The sequence below is a fragment of the Geotrypetes seraphini genome, chromosome 2 (assembly GCF_902459505.1).
Source record: "Geotrypetes seraphini chromosome 2, aGeoSer1.1, whole genome shotgun sequence".
NCBI classification, from domain to species: Eukaryota; Metazoa; Chordata; class Amphibia; order Gymnophiona; family Dermophiidae; genus Geotrypetes; species Geotrypetes seraphini.
This window is the reverse complement of record NC_047085.1, coordinates 331,446,837-331,472,896: the sequence shown is the minus strand read 5'-3', so window position 1 is coordinate 331,472,896 and position 26,060 is coordinate 331,446,837. Positions and strand designations below refer to the sequence as shown.

At 41.3% G+C, this 26,060-nt stretch overlaps 1 protein-coding gene across 4 annotated transcripts in view; it reads left to right on the top strand.

Annotated features, from left to right (window-relative positions):
- Positions 1 to 26,060, top strand: part of AOAH (acyloxyacyl hydrolase) — a 189,913-nt gene that overhangs the window by 81,346 nt on the left and 82,507 nt on the right. For all 4 annotated transcript variants that reach the window (XM_033930216.1, XM_033930217.1, XM_033930214.1 and 1 more), the window contains exons 5-7: positions 4,860 to 4,919; positions 6,609 to 6,679; positions 24,787 to 24,847. In XM_033930216.1, the coding sequence (XP_033786107.1) occupies positions 4,860 to 4,919; positions 6,609 to 6,679; positions 24,787 to 24,847 (192 nt within the window). The remainder of the gene's footprint in view (positions 1 to 4,859; positions 4,920 to 6,608; positions 6,680 to 24,786; positions 24,848 to 26,060) is intronic.

Genomic DNA, 26,060 nt, shown 5'->3' with positions numbered 1-26,060 from the left:
CTTTACGGGGAGGGGGGACATGAGTACTTTGCTGCAGTCGCTAATCTGATCGCGGCAGGGAGATTCACTTGCCGAGATCGGATAAGCGGCCGCATCTGTCTGAAATGTAAACCAGCATTTTGCTGGCCTACATTTCAGACACCTATTGCGGCCCTAGAGAGACGACTAGGACTGCCTAAGCTCGCCTAAGGTCACCTCTGGGTGAAAACATGCCCACGCCTTGCCTTAGGCGAGCTTAGGCAGCCCTATGCGCCTCCCTAGGCTCACAAAAATGCCTACAATGTAGGTGACCCTCCTCGGGGTTTTTCTTTTTAAACGTGCATCCTGATTGACTGGCTAGATAGTGGTAGGAGGCCTACCACTGCCTGCAATCGGGATGCCCCTTACAGTGTACTATGGAGAATGGTTACATTATCAGGAGAGGTTGCCAAGGCACTGAGTTAAATGAATTTATCAAATAGGTAAGTTTTCAATCTTTTCCTGAAGGCAAGGTAGTTCTGCTCAGTCCTTATAAGAGTTATAAGGGTGTTCCAACTTCCAGGTTCTCTTAGTGACGTATGTGAAGAGAGCATTGAATATCCGCTTGTATTTCACTCCCTTGGAGGTTGGGCCTAATATTTCTCTCTCCCTTCCTCCCCCAGACCTAGCTGACCCAGAAACCTCTCTGACGTCAGAGTTGACGTTAGAGGGAAGGTTTGTGGGTCATACACCTGTAGCGTGTGAATTGCTGCCTGTGCGTCCCTGTAACGAGAGCCGCTGAAGGCAAAAGGAGCGATTGTGGCTCAAGCAAGTAAGGGAGAGAGGGGATGTGATCTGGGACAAAGGAAGTGGGGGAAAAGGCATGCATTGAGACAAGGGAGGAGCATGATTTGGGGACAAAAGCTGGAAGGCGGGGGGGGCACAAACCTAGGACACAGAAGGAAGGGAGGAAACTTTCAAACTAAGCCACTGATCACAAAATCATGATCAGAAACTTAAAGAATTCCCTCTTTGACATGATCATGTTTCGAGATCTGCATCAGGAAGCTGGGAATTCATCCAAACATACCACTCGGCAATCAACAATCACAAAATAAATAAATATCATAAGAAGTCATGCTTAGTTTTGATTGTGAATAATCATGTTTGGCAGAAGAAAATATTATGGATTAATGATGATTTTGTGATCAGTTTGGAAATTCCTGTAGCCCAACACTTTGAAGTCCATATTTCACAAATTATATTACATAAGATTAGAGTTTTCTGACTCTATTAGTTGAATAATATAAAAACCAACCAGTTGGCAAACCTATCTGAAATGTGCACTATAACTGCACAATTGATGCCACACCCACCCTTGTAGATTTCACCAAAGAACATTCATGCTTGATAAATGGCTCAATGAATCAAAATTTCAGATTATTCATAGATCTTTGTTCTGCTAGTAAAACACGTTTCTGCTTCTCTGGTCAGCTGCTACCTGCATTGTTTGAATCCAGAAATTCATTAAATTTCTAATAAATGAGGCAGTTAGACCAGAAAAATCTGAGCATGCTGTGGTGCCTGGTATTGTGGTGATTAGTCTTAGCCAGTTTCTTTTCCTGAGACAGAGACAGAAACCTATTGATGGCTGTAAAAGGCAGATAAATAAGGGAAAGGGAAAGCTCGGGTAGGGAAAAAGAGAGAAATACAGTCTCTCAGAAAACTCATTTGTGGAAAGCCAGCTTTATAGACAGATATATCAAATACCTGCACTGATCACTACTGCTTACCTTCCACAGCTCTTGCTAGGCCAGGATAAGAAAACAAAAGAATGTCAGAGTCAAGCGCAGTGGTTCTACTCATTACATGTAGAACAGAGATCAAATGCCAATGCAAAAGTTTATCCTCATCTATCTATGAACTCTTAATAATCTTGTCCAAATTGGCTGGCTTTTCTCGGGGTCCCAGTGCAGCCACTTTATGTACATCAGCCCTGGCTCTTTGTTGTTCTGTTGCCAACTACTGTGCGCCGTTTTAGGCCTCATCTTCACATACAAAATTGGTTGATATACAACCGAATACTTTGATGTGACTCATCCTGTTGTAATGGCTTACTGATCCTGTTGCAATGGCTTCCTGTTGTATCCAACATTGAACTTCCTGCTTTGAAGGGCTGTGAAGGTGAGGCTTATCCAGAATGCATATAATTATCCTGACTGAGGCCTGTTCCATGATATCTCCCAGCCACCATCACACCATCTTACTTCACAACATTCGCAATGGAGAAATATAGAACACTTCAATATGGCACCTTGGTGGCAAGAAGAATGGAAGTCAGCACCTGTGATCAATTTAACTTTTGTGGATGACCCTACTATTTGCATTAGTGTCTATAATATACACTTATTATTATTTAGGTCAGCTACTTTATTGCCTTTTTGTATTCAGGTTCTCACACTATTAATGGGAGGTTAATAGTCCCAAAGACTGAAACTCTTCATACTACTATGAATTATTTTTGTAGCGCTACCAGACGCACACAGTGTTGTACAGAGTCACAAAGAAGAAAACAGTCCCTGCTTGAAAGAGCTTACAATCTAAACAGGCAAAACAAACAAACAGGATGTCATGGATACAGTTAAGGGGAACGGTTAATCAGCGGGCTGAGTTGGTGGGCAATGTGAAGTAGGGTCATGGATTGAAGGCTATATCAAAAAGGTGGGTTTTCAGTCTGCTTTTAAACAAGGGAAGGAAAGGGGCTTGATGGACAAACTCAGGTAATTTATTCCAGGCATAGGAGGCAGCTAGATGAAAGGAACAAAGTCTGGAATTGGCAGTGATAGCAATGATAGCAGTGGAACCTCTTTGCCAAGGTTTTAGAATTTAGCATAACAGGTCCAGTAACTATTTTAGCCATGTGCTCTATCTGAATAGCAGAGTACAGCACTCTGTAGCTACTGACCTCCCTACTATGATCTTCCAGGCAAAAGTAGAAAAGTTGGATGCATGGAACAGCCTCCATGTGGAAGTGGTAGAGAGAAAAAGGGCAACAGAAATATAATATGACAAAACATGGAATGGTGAAACATACCACTCAGCAAAACATAGTATTACAAAGCATGGCTAACATAGAAATGACTAGCAAAAATGGTTAGGCAAATATGCATGACGAAACATAGCATATTAATAGAGCGACTAAAATGGTTAAGGGGCTGGAGGAGTTGCCATACAGTGAGAGATTAAAGAAACCGGGCCTCTTCTCCCTTGAAAAGAGGAGACTGAGAGGGGACATGATCGAAACATTCAAGATACTGAAAGGAATAGACTTAGTAGATAAAGACATATTGTTCACCCTCTCTAAGGTAGGGAGAACGAGAGGGTGCTCTCTAAAGTTGAAAGGGGATAGATTCTGTACAAACGTAAGGAAGTTCTTCTTCACCCAGAGAGTGGTGGAAAACTGGAATGCTCTTCCGGAGGCTGTTATAGGGGAAAACACCCTCCAGGAATTCAAGACAAAGTTAGACAAGTTCCTGCTGAACCAGAACATATGCAGGTAAGGCTAGTCTCAGTTAAGGCACTGGTCTTTGACCTAAGGGCCGCCGTGTGAGCGGACTGCTGGGCACAACGGACCAGTGGTCTGACCCAGCAGCGGCAATTCTTATGTTCTTAAACATGGGTTAGGGCTTAACACCCTTTAATAAGAGGGTGCAGTGTTCTTCTAAGGTTCCCGCTTGGTGATAAAATTTTAGAGATAACTTCATCATGAAAGAAGGCTGAAATATAGTTCACAGAAATAACAGCCATTTAGGTCCAACAGACAGGCTTAGTGAGTAATATAAGATGTTTTAAATAATAAAAAGACCCCACAGATTAGATCCCTTGAAGAACTCCTCAACTTTAGGAAAGAAATAAAGACTTACCTGTTTACAGAACTCCCCCGCCCACAACTGATAGATTAGAAAGAAATGTATATTGATACAAGATCCTCGGTATGTGTTATATAAGGATAAAAACTTGTATTGAAAAATCTCGTACTGTAACTGGCTAATTGTAATCTGTTAACTGTATATTGTGTATATTGACCTGTAACTCGTCCTGGGCTCTTTCCGGAGGATGGAATAGAAAACGAATTAAAGAAATAAATAAAAACTTAAGAAAACATGGGATGAGCATGGAAGATAAGGACTTGCAAATGTGAGGGGTAAACCGAGATCAAATGGAAGGAAACTAGGAAGTCCTCTTTGTAGCAGGTTTCCGGGTCTCGCCTCGTCTGTGTAGAAAGAACCAACATTTCAGCAACCATGATGCCGGCCGCTGAAGCCTAAGAGAACATAGGAAGTCCTTATCTGCTGCCATTATTCAGTCTATCTTAGGAGCAAGAGACACCAGAGCAACAGATGTCAAGAACAGTAGAGAGTGGTTGAAAAATACTTTTGATTATTTCTGGGAAAAGAAAAGAAAATTTTAATAAAGAAAAAATATTTTTAAAAAACCAATAAAAAAAATAAGCATTAACAACAGCATTATGAATAACGGATTTTCAGAGCAGTGGACACTGTCTCCTTCCATATAGTCTGTTGCTCAGAGGATGGATTGCATTGTGTTTCTTTGTTCCTGGATTGAGATAAGGTTGCTACTATACTCACCATTCCTTTTCCTGAGGGAGGATAGAGAACTGGAAAGATGATGCATATTAAAAACAGTTCTGGTGGGGATAATAATTTGAGCTATGCAGAATTTACAGGAATTTGCTATCAAAATTATCTCAGCAAGACTGCCTGGACAGTTCTATTGTTATTCATTCTACACAGGTCACTTTTCTAAGGAAAATAACGATAGTGGCTTAAATATTTACCTGCAAAACTGTGAAAAATTCATTTAATTGTTCTCTGTTGTAGGAGGGGCTGAAAGTGTCAATAAAAAATGCTCGAAGAATTGTCAAGAATCCTGCTCCCTTGGTAAGCAACTGGGTCTTTCAGTTATATTGTTTTCTGCTTGTGGCATGTTGAGAACTTGAAGCCTAATCATGCAATGCTGACAGGACATACGTATTACTCTGAACCTCTTTCAAGTTACCTCTCAGTGCAATTTTGGGTGGGTCCTCTGAAATAATTGCAGTATATTGCATGCTCATGCAGGGGCATAGCCAGACCCAAATTTGGCCAGTCATAAACTCAAAGTGGGTGGGCACAACAACCCTGCCCCCACCTACCATCTCTCCATCCCTCCCTAGGCAATTGTGGGAGGGATTTACCTTAATTCCACTCCCCCGACCCCTCCTTTGTATCTTTAAATTTTTTAGGTCTTCACTGGCAGCATGCAACAACTCATTTCCCTTGCTTAGGCTGAGTTTTCTCTCTGATGCTACTTCCTGATCCTGCGAACAGGAAGTTGCATTAGAGAGAGGTCTTGAGCTGGTGCAAGCAGGAGGAATGTGTTGCTGCTTGCTGCTGTTGAAGACCTAAAAGATTTAAAAGTACTGGGGGGTCAGGAAAGTGGAATTAAGTGACATCCCCTTCATTTACTGGAGAGAGAGATGCATGGAGTCTTCAGCTGGTGGGGCCTGGGAATCTCTGCCAACCACATCGCTCATGTGCCCACCCAGGCCAATCGTTGGCTATACCACTGTTACAGATTGCAAGATGGCCAAGAGGATAATGTTGTCATTGGAGCCACTCTTGGTTTAATAATTTATTGTTGTCCTCTTGGTCCTCTTGACTTTCTGCTGCTCCTTATAGGACTCGTGAGGTGTTTGAAAGCTAAGGCAAAATGTAAAGAATTGTAAAGGAGCATCCTTGAGGGGTGTGCTGTCCTGGAGAAAGAAAAGGCTGAAGATCACTCTAAACCTGTAAATAAACATAGCCAGTTCTAAAATTGCCATGGAATTAATATGATGGATAATATTGACTAAATATCTAACATTGTCCTCCTGTACTTCCCATTCGATCTGGATAATTTGCACAGTACAATCGGCCTCTTTTACAAAGCTGCGCTGCGCTAACGGCCCCAAAGCCCACAGAGATTTAAAGGGCTTCTGGACTGTTGCCACGCGGCAGCCGCTAGCGTGACTTTGTAAAAGAGGCTGTATATGTATAATCTATAAAGTAAAAATATTATAATCTGTATTAATTAGCGAAATGGGTAGATAATTTGCATTGTTTGATGGGTGTACAGTGCTCCCCTGCGAATCTCAAAAATCATGAATACGGTTTTTCATGGGGGAGCCTGAAGAGGGCAGCGAGAGAGGGTAGCAGGAGAGCAGGCAGAGCGCCGCGAGTGCAGGAAATCACTCATGGTTTGCTACGACCGCCTCTTCCTGCACGAAGTCGGGCCTTATCCAATCAGGAGCTGCGTGTCAAAGCAGCTCCTGATTGCATAAGGCCCGACTTTGTGCAGGAAGAGGCAGTTGGAGCGAACCGCGATTTCCTGCACTCGCAGCACTCCGGCTGCTCTCTCCTACCTCTCCCGCTGCCCTCTCCTTGTTGGTGGTTCGCGGTCCAAAAATACCACGAATGACAGGGACCGCGAACCGCCGACCGCAAACAACCAGGGGAACACTGTATTGTCTTTTTCTGCCTTGTGCCTCCTGCCTCGTCTTCCGTTCTCCACTCTTTGTAAACTAACATACCTTGTCTTTATTGTTCTAGAAAAAGCACACAGGTTTACCAAGTGTTTGCTCACTTCCATTTCTGAGCGAGATATGTCAGAAGATTAAACAGTACGTATACTCTTTCTGGTACTTAAAGCAGGAGTAATTGGGGAGAGAAATAGTTGTAATTCATTAACAAGTTTGTTAAACAATCATTACATGGTAATTTTAACGTTGCATGTACAACCTTATATTTCTGAGTACAGATTTGCTAAATTTCAAAGGAAGTGCTTCTGTTTACAAAGCAGTTTAGATTCACACCTGTTCTTTGGTGTATGCAAAATTTATTTATTTATTAATTTATTTGCTTATTCTTATTCCACCTAAACCTAGGCCTACTGCACGATAACATACACAATTAAAACATTAAAATTACAATTCAATAAATTATTTAAAAAATTTACACCAATGGGAATGCCTATGCTGATTGTGGGTCAAATTATGCTTTAAGGAGCTAATGCTTTGAAGGATTATTCATGCATAAATAGCCTCTGACAAAATTTCCTAACAAGATATAGGTGTAAAGTACAAATGCATTTCCCTTACACACTATACCTAGAAGGCATGTATTTTACCCAATCATTTTGGGGATGGAGCACAAGCGGAGTCACATAGTGTGTGGTGTAGTAGTTAGAGCAACAGTCTCAGCACCCTGAGGTTGTGGGTTCAAATCTCAAGCTGCTCCTTGTGACCCTGGGCAAGTCACTTAATCCTCCATTATGCAAAGTACATTAGGTAGAGTGTGAGCCCACTGGGACAGAAAGGGAAAAATGCTTGAGTACCTGAATGTAAACCACTTACTACCAAATTCTATAAACGGCGTCCTGATTGTAGGCGTCGGTAAGCATCCTACTGCTGTCTAACCAGCCATTTGGGACACATGTTTAAAAAAACCCAAAAAATCACCCCCAGGCAGGTCGCCTACACTGTAGGTGTTTTTGCGAGCCTAGGGAGAGTCATAGGGCTGCTTAAACTCGCCCAAGGCTAGGCATTGGCGTGGTTTCGTCCAGAAGTGGCCTTAGGCAAGCTTAGGCGGCCATAGGCATCTCCCTAGGGCCGCAACACCTAAGGCCACTCCCATTGAAGGTGACCTAAGTGATCTGGCCAATTGGAGTCTTAGGCCACACCCAGTGCATCCCAGAATGCACTGTGAGGGAGGCCTAATATTCATTTGGCCCAGGTGCCTAAAGCTCTTCCTGTGGGGTGGGGCATTTCTTTAGGGAGGGAGTGGGAATCCCTCCTGCCAGGGACATTCAGGGGGAAGGTGTGCCCCTCCACTCCTTCCAAGCCACCCCTTGCCACACTGGCACCCTCCTTTCCCACCCCGTACCTCTTTTAAATCTTTGCCAGCATGAGCAGCTTCTCCAGTCTACTTCTCGCACCAGCGTTGGCTTTCCCTCTGACATTGCTTCCTGGCCCCGCAACCTGGAAGTGATTTCAGAGGGAGCCAGGCCGACGCGAGCAGTCTGCCACTGGTTAACCTCACCTGTTAAAATTGAACACCTATAGATCATCCACCTCATCTGGTGCCTTCCAGTCAGAGGCAGACTTGGAGAGAAACAAAGGGAGACAGAAATAGAGGGGAGAAGCTGGATGGAAAGGGGAAGATGATCGAGTTAACGAAAGACTCATTATTTTCATAAGACGTTCCAGCAGTTATGAGTTAGGCAACTGTCTGCATGAACTGGATTGAGCCTGCTGTCATTTTGGTATCCAGCATTGTCTTCTAGCTAGGATAAATGGAAGCACCTAAGGCACGCCAATACCAAGTTACACTAGCATTCTATAACAAGACTTAGGCACCTTGATTCCTAAGAATAGGCTTCTACTGCTTGGCCATAAGGCAATGGAATTACCTCTATATCGGGTGAGAAATTTCAAATATCTGCTGAGTCCCTTAGCCCTGAAGCAGCTAGAATAGCAAAACGCTGGCATCCATTGGTGGGATCTTATAGCTCCAATTGTTCTCTAACTTGCGAAGCTAACTTTTAAGTGAAGATTTGTGGAAAGATGACAGACAATATATACATATTCTAAATTCAGATAAGTGTTGTAAACATTAACTAATTCTGATGAACTATATGGCATGTTTGGAACTTTATTAAGCCTGTGGGGTGGGATAGGAGGTTTTTATGCCTATGAGGTAGCACTTTTAAGGTCTGTGAGAAAAGGGGTTTAATATCTGAAGTTTGAATATCTTAAATTTTGAATTTTGCTCTACCTATGGTATTGCTTTAGAAAATCACCCTCCCAATTTTCCTTGCAGTTTTCATTTTGTTCCTGATGGGGATATTAATGTTTTAAATCTGTTGAATTCTACCTGCGTAGTCTCAGTCGCTCTAACTATTATGAATCAAAGTCATTTGGAGCATGACTGGGCCGATTCTCATCCGATTCCTCTGCCTGGAATGCTAGAAAGCCACTGCTAAAGATTGCTGCTTAGCTCCTCTGCTGCCTTCTCCTAAATAGAGGAAAAGTTACTTAATCGCTGCACAGAACATCATTAGATAGTGTGAGGGGAAAGCACTAACTGAAAAATTATTGCTAAAGAAGAACAATGAGAATCTCCTTCCCTGCGGGGAGCATGAACTAGATGGGAGACAGCTGCTTGCTGAGAAGTGGCTCTGTTCCCCAGTAGGGGCTCTCCTTGTGCAATTGAGAGGCAGCATGTCAACTCAGCAAAATATTTTTGTACTGACAGCCTAAATGTATTACAAAAACCTCACAATATTGAGGACAATTCTAGTTTCATTGAGAAACTGTTCCCCGTATCTGCCTGGTTTTCCATAAAGAAATACAGGGTGGGCCACGGAAAAGTAGCCCGCCTCTGGCGATAGTATGACAAGATGAACGAGCAAGTGGATTGTTTTTATTCACTTACCCACAAGTAACAACAGATGGTGAAAGTGGTCCCAGTTCACGTCTAAGCACCTTTGGGCATGTCAGATCATGTTGGCGGATACTGCTTGCATCTCTTCTGCGCCGTTCACGGAGGAGGGTGTTTATGAGCAACTTGAAAAACTGAAGGTGGACAAAGCGATGGGACCAGACGGGATCCATCCCAGGATACTAAGGGAACTCAGAGAGGTTCTGGCGAGTCCTATTAAAGACTTGTTCAACAAATCTCTGGAGACGGGAGTGATTCCTGGGGATTGGAAGAGAGCGGATGTGGTCCCTATTCATAAAAGTGGTCACAGGGATGAAGCAGGAAACTACAGGCCGGTGAGCCTCACTTCAGTTGTTGGAAAAATAATGGAAGTGTTGCTGAAAGAAAGGATAGTGTATTTCCTTGAATCTAATGGGTTACAGGATCCGAGGCAACATGGCTTTACAAAAGGTAAATCGTGCCAAACGAACCTGATTGAATTTTTTGATTGGGTGACCAGAGAGCTGGATCGAGGACATATGCTAGATGTAATTTATTTGGATTTCAGCAAAGCCTTTGATACAGTTCCTCATAGGAGGCTGTTGAACAAACTTGAAGGGCTAAAGTTAGGACCCAAAGTGGTGAACTGGGTCAGAAACTGGCTGTCGGACAGACGCCAGAGGGTGGTGGTTAATGGAAGTCGCTCGAAGGAAGGAAAGGTGACTAGTGGAGTCCCTCAGGGTTCGGTGCTGGGGCCAATCCTGTTCAATATGTATGTAAGTGACATTGCTGAAGGGTTAGAAGGAAAAGTGTGCCTTTTTGCAGATGATACCAAGATTTGTAACAGAGTAGACACCGAAGAGGGAGTGGAAAATATGAAAAAGGATCTGCAAAAGTTAGAGGAATGGTCTAATGCCTGGCAACTAAAATTCAATGCAAAGAAATGCAGAGTAATGCATTTGGGGATTAATAATAGGAAGGAACCGTATATGCTGGGAGGAGAGAAGCTGATATGCACGGACGGGGAGAGGGACCTCGGGGTGATAGTGTCCGAAGATCTAAAGGCGAAAAAACAGTGTGACAAGGCAGTGGCTGCTGCCAGAAGGATTCTGGGCTGTATAAAGAGAGGCGTAGTCAGTAGAAGAAAGAAGGTGTTGATGCCCCTGTACAGGTCATTGGTGAGGCCCCACTTGGAGTATTGTGTTCAGTTTTGGAGACCGTATCTGGCGAAAGACGTAAGAAGACTTGAGGCGGTCCAGAGGAGGGCGACGAAAATGATAGGAGGCTTGCACCAGAAGACATATGAGGAGAGACTGGAAGCCCTGAATATGTATACCCTAGAGGAAAGGAGAGACAGGGGAGATATGATTCAGACGTTCAAATACTTAAAGGGTATTAACGTAGAACAAAATCTTTTCCAGAGAAAGGAAAATGGTAAAACCAGAGGACATAATTTGAGGTTGAGGGGTGGTAGATTCAGGGGCAATGTTAGGAAATTCTACTTTACGGAGAGGGTGGTGGATGCCTGGAATGCGCTCCCGGGAGAGGTGGTGGAGAGTAAAACTGTGACTGAGTTCAAAGAAGCGTGGGATGAACACAGAAGATTTAGAATCAGAAAATAATATTAAAGATTGAACTAGGCCAGTTACTGGGCAGACTTGTACGGTCTGTGTCTGTGTATGGCCGTTTGGAGGAGGATGGGCAGGGGAGGGCTTCAATGGCTGGGAGGGTGTAGATGGGCTGGTGTAAGTCTTAACAGAGATTTCGGCAGTTGGAACCCAAGCACAGTACCGGGTAAAGCTTTGGATTCTCGCCCAGAAATAGCTAAGAAGAAAAAAAAAAAATAGCTAAGAAGAAAAAAAAAAAAAAAAAAATTTTTTAAATTGAATCAGGTTGGGCAGACTGGATGGACCATTCGGGTCTTTATCTGCCGTCATCTACTATGTTACTATGTGATGCTGTGGATAGTGTTTGTGATGTTTTCTTTGAGTTCATCTAGGGTATGTGGATTGTTGGCGTACACTTTCTGCTATAAATTTCTTTACAGGTTAAAAAGCGCATGTGGACAAGTCCGGGGAACGTGATGGCCAAAACACCTTGCTCACAGTTCGCTCCACTGTAAACAGTTCATGAACCCATGCCAGTGAGTCGCGTGAGGCGTGGCATGTTGCCCCGTCTTGTTGGAGAAAGCAGTACATTTTTTCTTCTGGTGTGTGTTGGTCATAAAATTGTTCAAAGATGTCCAGGTAAAACGTGGTATTCACAGTTGATTTGAAGAAAATTGGGCCCACTATTCATGTTCCTGACACCGCTCACGAAACGCCAATTTTCGGGTTGTGAAGTAGTGTTTCGTGAGTTAAGTAGGGATTTTCAGTGCACCAGTGCCTCATATTCTAGGAATTTATGTGACCTGATGAATGAAACCAAGCTTCGTCCATCATGAAGTGCAGTGATGGGTCCAAATGTCTTTCAGCAATTATATTCGGCAACCATGTTTAGTAATTTATGCATTTAGCTGTGCCAGGCACTTTCAGGTCCTGCACACATGTCGTTTGGTACAGTTTGAGGTTCAGGGATTTCAGCACTCGCTGACACGTCATTCATGATACACCAACTTGCTGAAAGAGTCTTTGAGTTGATTTTTGGGGGCTAATTGCAATCCACTGTTGAATGTCATGGACTACTTTGGGCTGATGGAGGCCTTGATTTCTTCATGTTTGTGACAGAGCCAGTTTGATGCCATTTCTGAACCAGACTCTGAATACAATATTTAGCTGGTAGTTTTGTTCCTGGGTACTTGTCAGCAAAGGCCTCTTGCATTTCCTTAATCGATCTGCTTCGCACATAGTCTTCCACAATCACTACTCGCTGTTCAGGGAGAACACCATCTTTCTGGCACTGGTATTAGAGGCGGGCTACTTTTCCGTGGCCCACCCTGTACTTCTTTATGTTACACTTCAGACTATGGTTCTTTTAGCTTTGTACCACAGTCCTTTATTTTAGACCTTCCTTTACGTAATGAATTTGTGGAACAGCCTCCTGGTGAAGTTGATTGTAAAGAAAACCATATCTGTATTATTTTTTTTTTTTTTTTGTAAATCTTTATTAATTTTCAGAACTGGTACAAAGTGCAAACAAATATTCATTCAAATAAATATAAAACAGCACTCATAGTCAAACAAAATTTTAACAAAGTACCATTTTCCTTCCCCCCTTCTCCCTCCCGCCCTGGATGTGTGTAAATCTTTATTAATTTTCAGAGCTAATACAAATTGCAAACAAATGTACATTCAAATAAAACATAACATCACCCGCTGGATCCCAATAGCTCCTCTGAAACATCAGCAATTAATGAGAAACTTGAGCAGATTCATCAATGGCTTGACACCAACAGATTAGCCCTTACTATTAATAAATCAAATATTATGTTCTTCCCCTAGAAAGATAGTTATAAACTTATCTTTCCAATTTCTATTAAAGGTATCACTCTAAAGTTGATAAATAGAATTAGGATTCTAGGGGTTATCTTCAATGATAAATTAACCTACCATGACCATATTAGTAATGTTGTTAAATCAACTTTTTATAGACTTCGCCAAATCCATTCAGTATCAAAATTTGTATGTCCAAAGTCTTTGAATATATTAATTCATTCCTTGGTTATTTCAAAAATCGATTACTGTAATGCCCTATTTAAGGGAATGGCTCAAGGGAAATCAGACGTTTGCAGATCATCCAGAATGCTTCAATTAAACTTATTATGAAAGCCAAGAAATTTGATCATGTGACTCCTCTACTTAAAAAAGCACACTGGCTTCCTGTCGCACATCTCATAATGTACAAATTAAGTTTGCTTACCTTTAAATCTCTGATATCTAAAACCCCAGCTTTCATTTACAAATCATTGATTCCTTATACTTCATCTAGATTACTGAGGTCTAATGACCATCATTTATTAATCATCCCCTGATGGTATTTCATATTTTCCGTTACAGCTCCTCAAACATGGAATTCCCTTCCAATTTACTTAAGAGAGGAAAAAAATTTGGAGAAATTTAAGAGCAAACTTAAAAGTTTTCTTTTTAAAGATGCATTTAATGACTAAAAGAATTGTCTAGGAGTTTCATTTTATCGTCATATCTTTTGAGATTCTTTCCCTTCCTATTGTTTTTAACCTTAATTGTCTTTTTTGCTATTAATCAGATTGTATTTCTTTTCCTATTCTTTCCTCATGTTTTATTATGTTTATAAAATTAGACTTTATTATGTTTTGTAAGATTTAGTTTTTTTGTTAGTTATGTTTGTCCCACCAATTTTGTAATTTTATTGATTTGTTCATCGCTTAGAATTTGGAATAAGCGATAAATCAAATTTTATAATAAACTTGAAACTTCACTTATAGTTAAACAAATTTTAAACATAGTACCCTTCTCCCACCCCCTCCCTCCCTCACTGGATGTGTGTACAAAGTGTGTAGGAATTAAAGGTTTCATCAATTAGTTATTCTGTTCTTTAACAAATGCCTCTAATACCCCATACTTCTTTAAACTTTTTATTATTTCCCAGATGTTCTGCAGTCATTCTTTCATACTTGTATTACAAACACAATATTTCCCACCAAAAAGAAAATTTTAATCTATCCCAGTTCTTCCAGTTTCTGGTTATCATTTGCATAGCAACCCCATCTTAATCAGAAGAAGCCTGCTTTTATATGTGTCAATTGGATTCCTAGGCCTCAATGTTCCAAATAAAACCACTTCATAAGTCAATGGCAAAGGGACACCAAGTACCATACTAATTTTTCCCCATATTGATTTCCAGAAATTGAATATCAAGGGACAATAGAATAATAAGTGATCCAGTGTCCCTACTTCAAGATGACAGTGCCAGTATCTATTAGACTTTGAACTATCCAAATTTTGTAAACGAACTGGGGTCCAAAAAATTCTATATAACAAAAAAAACCAAGTTTGTCTAATAGATGCTGACGCTATACATGTCATTCTCCAAGTCCAAATCCGTGGCCATTGTGTAGCAGAAATGTGCTGCTTTATTTCTATACTCCAAATGTCTTTTAAGCTTGTTTTAGATTTTTTTTTACCAAATACTCAGATATTAATTTGTACCACTTAGCGGCCTGATTCCATTGCAAATGTGTCTGGAAACATAGGCCTGGCAAACTATACTGATTTTTTAAGTTGCGCCAATCAGGGAACCCTTTCTGAATGGCCTGTTTCAACTGCAACCATTTATACCCTTGAGACTTTGATATGCCAAATGATTGTTGCAATTGTAATAAATTTATCATTTTCCCATTTGAAATTACATCATCTAAAGTATGTATGCCTGCCTGCAACAAATGTCTCCAGAGGATTTTAGACTCGCTGACTTGTATCTTGGAGTTTAACCATAGGGTTTGACACGTAGATTGTTGTACTGGATCCGGAGTTAAAATATTGATAAATTTTAATGTATTCCAGGTAGAATAAAGAATAATATTGTCCTTGTATTTTTGAGGAAGCTTGATACTCAAAATATGGTTAAGACGTAATGGGCTTATTATGAGAGGGAATTATAATCACAAAAAGGGTGATAATAATAACACTGCTTTAATTAGTCACCCATGCCAAATCTGTAAATCTCTTTATGTATAAAATGATCACACAGTATAATACATGCTTAATAGTGAACGCTCAGACCCACAACTATATCCCAGTGAAATATCACGGAGAAGCTGTGTAAAGAGACCATCATTGCTTGTTCACAGTCTCTCCCACTATTACATATAACATTAGATCTTAACTGCATCCACAGCTCCTGAACTAGGAACAAAAACTACTTATCTTAGTAAGGTGGTACTATGGTCTTTACAGCTACTCCGGGTACATCCTTAATCACCACAACTGCACAAAATGCATATTCACCGACCCCCCAACCCAGGTTTCACCAGTTGGCTTCATCAGGAGGGGTATTATACTGTGTGGTCAATTTATACATAAAGAGATTTACAGATTTGGCATGGGTGACTAATTAAGACGTAATGGGGCCATAAGATGACTTTCCAATATCAGACAGGCAGATTCTCCATGAGTTCAGGAATCCATGACTTAAAATAAAGGCTTGGTGATACCTGTAAAAATTTGGAAAATTTACCCCTCCCGCCAATTATGATTTTTGTAAAGATACTAAGGCTATTCTAGAAGTTTTACCCAGCCAAAGAAATTTTATAAGAATCCCATTTAGTTTTTTTTAATAAAAGGAACCCTGAAAATAAACTGGTAACATACTCATTTGGTAGCAAACCACTTGATGGTTTGAACTCTCCCCTCTAAGAAAGATGTAATGGAGTCCAATGCTCACACATTTCTTTGACTTTCAATAATAAGGATTTTTCATTTACTGTGATAGTGTCTTCCAGTGTTTTTTGAATCATTATACCCAAATATTTTATACCCTCTTCCTTCCAAAGGAATGGGAATGGATCAAATAAACCTTTTACACAATGTACATTCAATGGAAGAACCTCTGATTTACTCCAATTTATCTTATAACCAGAAAATTTACCAAAACAATCAATCAATTCCAGTAAATGAGGGTTGGTTGATTCAGGATTTTTCAAATGAAGCAAAATATGATCTGCATAAGCCGAAACTTTATAATCTCGACATGCATATTGTCACACTCCCGGTACCGGCTCCTCACCTGGGCAACCGGGCAGTGTGCAAAATAATAGTCCTGAGCGTGCCTTCATAAAGTTGAAAGTCCTGCTGGCTATAATAATGCAAGAGACTCAGTTAAAGTCAGGAAAATAAATGTTCTTAAAGAAAATAAGCTTTTAACTCTTTCAGGACCAAGGGACATATTTGTCCCATAACTTTAAAATCCTATAAATTTTGATTGGGATAGTCTACAGTTCTAAATTTGATATGTACGGATTCCATATGATACTGCCTTTATGTAAACAAACTGGTTCCGACATTCATTCATTAGCGTCGTTGCCAGATTGACGAGAAGATTCACTTGCCACACTGTCCATAAGCCAGAAGTTTGATTTTTTTTAAAAAAAATAATGATATTTCACAAAAAAAATCAATTTTTTGGCATCTGCAAGCCCTTTTTACCATAAAAATGTCATCAAAACCACAAAAATTGGCCTACGATCCTTATGGTCCTGAAAGGGTTAATTATGCAGCACCACTGACTTAGCAGTACTGCCAGAGTTCAGGAATTCATTCCACACAAACTTGTGCGCCAAACAAAAAGAGCGGTCTTACAAAAGACAGACCTTCACCTTACCTTCAGGTAAGTATAAAACAGTTTCACACTGCTTTCTTTTATCGCTCAACAGTCTTCACAGTTCAACACAAAATCCCACATTACTGGGTGCATTTATTTCACAGTCCTTGTAGTAATCATTTAAAGGAGTTCTTCCGTTTTAGTCCAGAACACTGGACTTGCCCGGCTTATAACAGGCTTCCCACACCAGCTCTATAAGCAGGTGGGGGAAGGGCAAACTTCTGCTTCTGTTGGGCTTTCTCCTGAGCCTTAATTAACTTCAGCAGCTGAGCACTTTTAGGCTGACTTCTGGGCTGTTCCTTCCTACAGGCAATCTCAGGCTCCTTTAGGCTGTTCCTATAATGTTCCCCCTCCCCCCTGAGCTCCTGCACTCGGACAGACTTCCTAGGCTCAGAGAATTTGGGGGCAGCAGAACTACTACACTGATCTGCTCTTTTCAGCTGTATGCTAGGATTTTGTGGCTTCCTGCTCGGAACAAGCCTAGCTCTAGGGCTGGGGTTGTTACAATATGGAATTCCCTGTATCTCCTTTGCCTGCTGAATAGCCAACAAGGGTTCCAAAACAATATAAAAAAGCAAAGGAGACAAGGGACATCCTTGTCTAACTCCCCTCTTCAGACAAAAACGCTCTGAGAATGTATTATTAATATATAATCTGGCAGAAGGGGACCTATGCAAAGCTTGAATCATATCAATAAATCCAGATCCTATTCCAAACCAGTCCATTGCTTGATACATAAAAGTCCATTCTACACGATCAAAGGCCTTCTCTGCATCCAAAGAGACAGAGAAGGCCGGATCGTCCATTGTTTTTGCTAAATTTAGCATATGAAGTGCCAATCTGGTGGTGTTTGCAGAATGTCTTTGTGCAACAAAACCCATTTGGTGCATTCCAATCATATAAGGGAGAGCCTTAGCTAACCTCAAAGCCAATAATTTAACCTGAATTTATCCATCCACATTAATTAAAGAAATAGGCCATGTAGTTTGAAACCAACATGGGATCTCTATTTGGCTTTGGCAATATTATTATTAAAGCTTCTACCATAGTACCTGATATCTGACCCTTCGTCAGTTGTGATTGATATAATTTAAAAAGATGAGGTAACAGTATAGTTTGAAAAGATTTGAAAAACTCCACTGTAAATCCATCACTACCCGGAGCGGATCCAGCTCTGAGAGACTGGGATGGCGGGCCTGCCGGATGGACGGGCTTGGGACCTGTCCGTCCGTCTGTCCAACGTTTTGTACAGGTACGGGGAGGGGGATTGGGGATGCGAGGGTCGAGAGGTTGGCGGGGGGGTCTTGCGGGTCGGCGGGTAGGGGGCCGATTGAGGGTTCGGGAGAGGGGCAATCGGGGAAGGGGCGTGCATCGAGGGCAGGAGGGCCTGGGATCCCTCCTGCCCGTATCTTAGTGGGGGTGGGGGGTAGGGGGGGTCACCTGGGCAGATGGGTTGGGCTCCCTTCTGCCCAGATTGTAGTCAGCGGGGTGGGTGTCGCTGGGCCAGGAGGGCTTGGACTCACTCCTGGCCTGATCGTTGTCGGGGTGTCAGCAGTCGCTGGGCCAGGAGGGCTTGAGCTTCCTCCTAGCCCGATTGTTGCTGGGGTGGGGGGATTCTGTAACCGGTGTTCTTTTTAACAGACACCGGTTACAGAATCCAACTTTTAGGCGAATGACTGGCCCCTCCTTCGCCTAAAAGCCTTTATTTTGGGCGTTTGAGACTTAAGATTTTTTTTAGGTTCATTATATGTCTTAAGTGTAGACGTAGTGGTGGTCTGGGCGTTTAAACAGCTGAACGTAGAGGCAGGCCATTATAAAAAAAAACCTCCTTTTGGACGTTTTTTTTGATAATGGACATTTTCCCTGCTTCTACTTTCAATGTTTAGGGCCTTAGGCCAAAAGGGGACTTAGATGTTTTTTTTTTTATTATGCCCCTCCACGGTCTGTCTGCCTTCATTTTTCTACAGCACTTACATTTAAGCACTTATGTGGTACCTATTATGATTTTAATGAATCTAATTAGGACTAGGAAGTATGCGATTAAGCTACTAAGTAATTCCTAAGTAAGTAATTCCTAAGTAAAACAAACTGGAGAAAATATTTCTTCACATAACGTGTAATTAAACTCTGGAATTCTTTACCAGAGAATGTGGTGAAATCAGTTAGCGAGATTTTAAAAAACAGAGAAACATAGAAACATGATGGCAGATAAAGGCCAAATAGCCCATCCAGTCTGCCCATCCACATCTGCTATCTCTTCTCTCTCTAAGAGATCCCACATGCCTATCCCATGCTTTCTTGAATTCAACAGAAACAGAGAAACATGACAGCAGATAAAAAGATTTGGATAATTTTCTAAAGTAGAAATCCATAGGCTATTATTGAGATGGCTTGGTGAAATCCACTGCTTATTCCTAAGATAAGCAGTATAAAATCTATTTTACTACTTATGATCTAGCTAGGTATTTGGGACCTGGGTTGGTCACTGTTGGAAACAGGATACCAGGCTTGATGAACCTTCGGAATGTTCCAGTATGGCAATTTTTATGTTCTTATATAACATTTTTGTATACTATTCATGACCCATTTAAAATTTTCATAGCGAAGTACAATAAAAATAAACATGCCCTCTTCACCAGCCCTTGCAACTGTCATTCAGGAAAAATCATCCTACCTACTAATGTTAATCGAATTAAAAAATCCTCAATACAATAAAATCACTAACTAACCAAATCCCATAAAACTACGACCGTTGTCATCTCTTTCAGTGTCTAGCACAGGGGTGAGCAACGAGGGCCGGAATCCAGTCGGGTTTTTAGGATTTCCCCAATGAATATGCATGAGATCCATTTGCATACAATGAAGGCAGCGCATGCAAATAGATCTCATGCATATTCAATGAGGAAATCCTAAAAACCCAATGGGATTCCGGCCCTCGTTTCCCATCCCTGGTCTAGCATCACCAAAAGACATCTGGAATTTCACTCAACCCTTTCCCATGCTCACAGGAATCAGGCAAGTTTTAGAAACTTTCCAAAATTTTGTGTACTGTCCTATTTCATATAATTTCAATGGCAATTTATTCCCCCTCCCCCCGGCAACTGAAAAAGCCCTAGAATGTCATACCGAAGGAACTTCTAACAACTACCTTTCTCTAAATTGCAAGGCACATACAGTAGAGTCATGCACCTCACTAACTTTTGAGTCAGATATATAGCACATACCTTTCATACAGTATGAAATCCATACATACATTATACTGCATCTGTTCTATAGCAAGCCAATGTAACGATTCCAGTAATGGGTGAGGTACCTTATAAATTAAATATACTGCAGCATTCTGAGCTACCTGAAGTCACTTTGGAAATCCTAAATACATTTCTGTAATTCCTGGGGCCCAGTAATATTTAGAGATTTCAAAGATTTCTGTTTGCTGTTCATGAAGAAAAAGGAAGAAAGAATCTTCACCATCCAAAATCAAAAAAATATCCGTTCATATATGTATTAGTTCAGTGTACAGAGTCCTCAATCATGCAAAATTTGAAATTGTTAAAAAAAGAATCATTTCCTTATTTATTTTTTGGCACTTGGAAAAAGTACTTCTGACCAGTGCTTCAGTACGGCCAAACAGTCATCAAATTGTGCAGCTTAGAAACCCTGCTGAACTTGGAGGCATTAGGTCTAGATAAAATATAGAACATTTAGCAAGTCAGTGTTCAATAAAAACAAAGTACAAACAGCAGTAATTCAAGTGCAAATGAATCAGCTTATTTTATGCAAAATGCTCAAATCAGTGCATGAAGTGGAAATGAAATATATAACACACTGGATGTAATAAAAAAAAAAATCCTTATGCTTCAATGACTCTATTGAAGCATGTTATTCTATATTTCTTCCTAGGAAAACATTAAAGATAAATTAATGTTTAAATATTTTTTAAAAGGCAGGGAGATGATAAAAGCCAGAAAGCTGTACAAGTGGTTTATTTTCAGTGTCTTTTATTAATACCCTTATGCGTATAACTTTTTTTTTTTTTTTTTAATTTCTTTATTCATTTTAAAGCCATGAGTAAGTGCAAAATATAATACAATCATATAACTCTATAAAAGCACTTAAATACGTTTACGATTATAATTTATGACATATAGATATTTCCCCCCCCTCAAAATTGAAAAATACATTCCAACCCGCCCTCTCACCCACCCACCCCTGACGTGTATGACCAAAGGGCTTAATCACCAATCACTCTTTGCAAAATTTTGTCAATGGCTCCCAAATCTTCAAAAACTCAAAGTTATAGGTCAGGGGTGTCCAATGTCGGTCCTCGAAGGCCGCAATCCAGTCGGGTTTTCAGGATTTCCCCAATGAATATGCATGAGATCTATGTGTATGCACTGCTTTCAATGCATATTCATTGGGGAAATCCTGAAAACCCGACTGGATTGCAGCCCTTGAGGACCGACATTGGACACCCCTGTTATAGGTGGTTGCAGTTGAAGCAGGCCATTCAGGAGGGGTTCCCTGACTGGAAAAATCTTGATAATCAGTATAGTTTGCCTTTCCTGTGCTTCCAGGTGGATTTCCTGGGTTATCAGGCCGCTCAGTGGTATAAATTAATATCTGGATTTTTGAATAAGAAACCAAAAACTGGTCTTCGTGATATTTGGAGCATTGAGATAAAGCATCAGATTACTGCGTCTCAATGGCCACAAATCTGGACTTGGAGGTTGAGATGTACAGTGTCTGCATCTATGAGACAAACTTGGTTTTTTTTGTTACATAGAGCAGTTTGGACCCCAGTTCAGTTTTAAAACTCTTATGCGTATAACTTATTAATATAAAAAAATTTCTCCTAACTCTGGTGATTTTTCATTTTTTCTAATCCATGGCTTTCGCTGGCTTTTATCATACCTTGTTAGAGGGTTTTACTGCGGGCCAGTGAGGCAAATTAAACGACGCTCATTCAGTTCCTATGAGTGTCAAGAGTATTTACCTCACTAGCCCGTGGTAAAACCCTCTACCACAATTTGATAAAAGAGGCCCCTAATTCTCCAAAAAAAAAAAAAAGTTTCCCCCAGTTCGGTACAAGTTTTCATTTGAGACATTCTTAATTGCTAGTTTATAGCCTGTAATCTGCTCTTTGTAAACTACTTTGACCTACTGAGGATAAGCAGAATATCAAATATTAATAAATAGAAACAAGGAATTCTTCCAATGCAGACCTTTCCACAGTATCATGCTCTTAACTAGACGGCAAGCACAGCAGTGCAATTGATCAGTCCTTTCACACTTTTCTCACTCATGGGGTAATTCTGTAAAGTAGACGCTAACAGATACGTGCCAGTTAAACACACAAAAATGTTTAGAATACTAGTCAATAAGCACCTACAGTATGTGTGCACATATATTCATACAGGCTAGATAGCTGCACGCATTTGGGCCTTCTCGGAGTTGCTGCAGCAGCAGTGGGTAATTAAATGGAGCGGGTGGGTGGTGAGGGTGGCGGCAGACCAGGGGGAGGAGGAATCTGCGGTGAGTTGGCTTGGGGGCAGGCAGGCTTCAGTGCGGCTTTGGAGAGGGAGGTTGGAAGAAATTGCATTACAATTAGTATTATTATTATGGGGGTGGAGTCTGAGGCGGAGTTTGGGTGGGGTACACGATTGGTATGTGTTAGGCTTAGGGGTACTTGGCTTGATGGTCTAACATCTGGACATAAATGGATCATTCCATGCTTGGACTATTTGCAGCAAATATCTACAAATAGTGGAACTGTCTTCGTCTACCCTACTGTCATGTGTGCATGTTTACATTCAGTTTGTATTGTACTGAATAGTTAATGGAAGATATTTCTTCTTGGTCCTGTAACCTTAACACTTATAGGTTAAATGTTGTATGTGACCTCTTTTCTCTTTGCTCATAACTAAGCCAGGTGTAACTTTTGAACTTGGTCAATTCCAGAACTTCGAGCCCTGTAGGTTTTCCTCTGCAACCCTCCCTCAACAGAGTAATTTCCATTGTGGCTCGGTTCTTCGGGCAAGGTAACATGAGCCTCCTCTTCTCCTCACAGCCCCACTCCCAGAAAAATATATTATCTTTTCACTATGTCTACTGTACATTCAACAATCTAATCACTCATCATTTTTGAATAAACCTGCATTTACCTCCCTAGAGGTTGTGTGGTTATCAGAAGAAAAACAAACAAACAATTCACTCTTTCCAAAAATACTAGGACTAGGGGGCATGTGATGAAGCTACTAAGGGCTAGATTCACTAAGCCCAACGATCAACTTCCGACCACTTAGCGACCCCTTTATGACCTGATTTCCCTCTGACCCGATTTACTAACCTCTGTCCTGATCATCCTCCGATCCGCACATGCAAATGAGAGGGAACGGCATTCAAATGCAGGCAGGAAGCGATTCACTAAAATAAGAAAGTAACACCGACTGGGCTGGCTGATCCAAAAATAAGTGACTGCTGAGGACCAGTCGCTGAGGTCCTTCTGCCGCCCTGCTCTCTGCTCTGCTCTCAGCCCCGATCTCCTGCTTTCTCCTGCCTGTCACGAATCTCTCCTGCCGCCCCGACTGGCCGCCCTGCTCTTGCCATGACTCTCCTGCCCTTCCCTGCACTATGAGCCCGTGGTTTTAACCTGCGGGTTTAAAGTGGGTTAAAACCACAGGCTAGTGAAGGAAAAAGTAAAAAAAAAAATCTTTAAAAAAAGGTCGCTGCTCTTAAGCATTCGCAGACCATCTACAGATGGTCTGCGCATGCGTCGGGATCGCTAGAGAGCGATCCCGACAGTTGGATGGGGGCGTGATTCTGATCGCCCTCATTTGCATATCAGCCCCCCGGACATGGATCGGATCGGATCCTATCTGTGACCTTTGTGAATCTAGCCCTAAGTAGTTGATTTAAAACAAACCAGAGATAATATTTCATCACACAGCAAGTAATTAAACTCTGGAATTCGTTGCTGGAGAATGTGGTGAAATCAGTTAGCTTAGTGGGGTTTAAAAAAGGTTTGGATAATTTCCTAAAAGAGATGGCTTGGGAAATCCGCTGCTTATTCCTAGGATAAGCAGCGTAAAATCTATTTTACTACTCAGAATCTAGCTAGGTACTTGGGACCTGGGTTGGCCACTGTTGGAAACAGGATGCTGGGCTTGATAGAGATTTGGTCTGTCCCAGTATGGCAATTCTTATGTTCTTATCTGCTATGCTCTTATTTCAATATTGTATGCAGTTAAGTGGTTCATTACTTGGGTTCATAGACAACCCCGCGAAAGACAAAGGCGCGCGCCGACAACTGAGCGCAAGACGAAGGCACGCACTGAAGAAAATTACAGTTTTTAGCGGCTCCGACGGGTTTTTTTTTTTGGGGGGAGCCCCCCCAGTTTACTTAATAGAGATCGCGCCAGTGTTGTGGGGGGGTTTAGGGGGTTGTAACCCTCCACATTTTACTGTAAACTTAACTTTTTCCCTAAAAACAGGGAAAAAATGAAGTTTTCAGTAAAATGTGGGGGGTTACAATCCCCCCCCCACAACGCCCCCACAACGCGGCGCGATCTCTATTAAGTAAAGTGGGGGGGTTCCCCCCCACGCCTCCCCCCGTCGGAGCCGTAAAAACAGTAATTTTCTGCGGCGCGCGCCTCCATGCTGCGCTCAATTGTCTGCGTGCGCCTTTGTCCCGGCGCGCTTTTGACCTAACACCCATTACTTGCCTTGCTTGTATTAAACAGTTGCAAACTAAGAGATTGAGTTTCTTCTGTCATTGTTGGACTGGATGTTAGGCTGGTTTAACTAACTGTTAAATATTGCATTAGGAAACACAGTTTGAAAACGATGACAGGCTATTCCTCGTTTTTGTTAGTTCAAATACAACCTCAGTCATGTAAAATTAGTAATATTTCCTGTGTTGTGGGACATTTGCACAGGAAATGAAACGACTGTGCTGAAAAGTTATGTACTGGTTATTGAACTGTTGTTCAATGTTTCATTTTGTGTGATTCCCTAGTACAATAGAGTCTGAGGTGCCTTTCAAAGACTTTGATCAAGATAACTTCAGTGTCTTATCAGTAAGTAAATCCATTTTATTTTGTGGAATCTATGGGACACATTTGCTGTAAAAACATTGTAATGGTTTTTGGTAAGCATTAGAGCTTGGATGCTCAACCCAGTCTGTGGGTCCCAGAAACAGAAAATTACAGCAAGCTCTGATGTAACTTCCTGTTTCTGGGACCGCACACACAGACCAGTGACCCCCACCTCTGCCTTCTGTTTGTTATTGCTGCCATTGCCATTGTGCAGACTGGGAGGAGAAGTAGGCTCAACAACCAAATGAGCGAATAAGGGGGAGAAGAAAGGAAATCAGATGGGGCAGTACAGGATGGTGCTGAGGGGGAGGAAAGGAATGCTGAATGGCTGGGGAGCACAGAAAAGAGACAGAAGTGTTGTAGACCCGGAGCTATTAACTACATTAAAATTATCAGCACACATTGAAATTCTAAAGTTTTAATCACGCTATTAACTTGTTAAATGTGCAGCCCTAATTCTAAGAAGCACAACAGAAGACAAAATCCCTTATGTTGAAGAAAATAGAATCTGTAAGAAAACACCCAAACGTCACAGTGTAGACTTATGACATTACAATACATGTCATCATAAATCTACACTGTGACGTTTGGGTGTTTTGTTTTGGGGTTTTTACAGATTCTGTTTTCTTCAACATAAATTATGTTGTTTAATCTGCCTTTTAAACTAGACTCCTGATACGGGCCAAGTAGTGAAAACCCAATTCATGTTGAGTCGCAGAATAAATTGGATCTGTTTGGACGCCATTTTGGGGTGTGGTCTTTCGTCTCCTCCGCTGTGTTGTTGCCACCCTAATTTTTAACCATGCATTGTTTACTTGTGGAAACTCCGTCCATAGTCTGAAATTCTTAGTCTGTGCTGCGTGTGCAGGATTGCTATGGTTGACGCACTGTATAGCTTAAAATTGTAGAAACAACAAATAACCCATGGCAAAAAGTCAGTCACAAAAATGTGGGAATAATACCACAATATCTGGACGAACACGATTTATTTTTTTTTTTTTGATTGACTGAAAACTGACACAGTCAATTACCATTCCAATTTTTTAAAAAAGTTGTGCGCAGTTTCCAATGTTAGCCATCGCTAGGCGTTCCTTGATTAGAGTGCCTAGCGGCGCCTAATGTAGACATCTTATACTGCTGAAACATGGACCATGTCGGGTCCTACTCCACATCACTGACCTACATTTGAGAATTA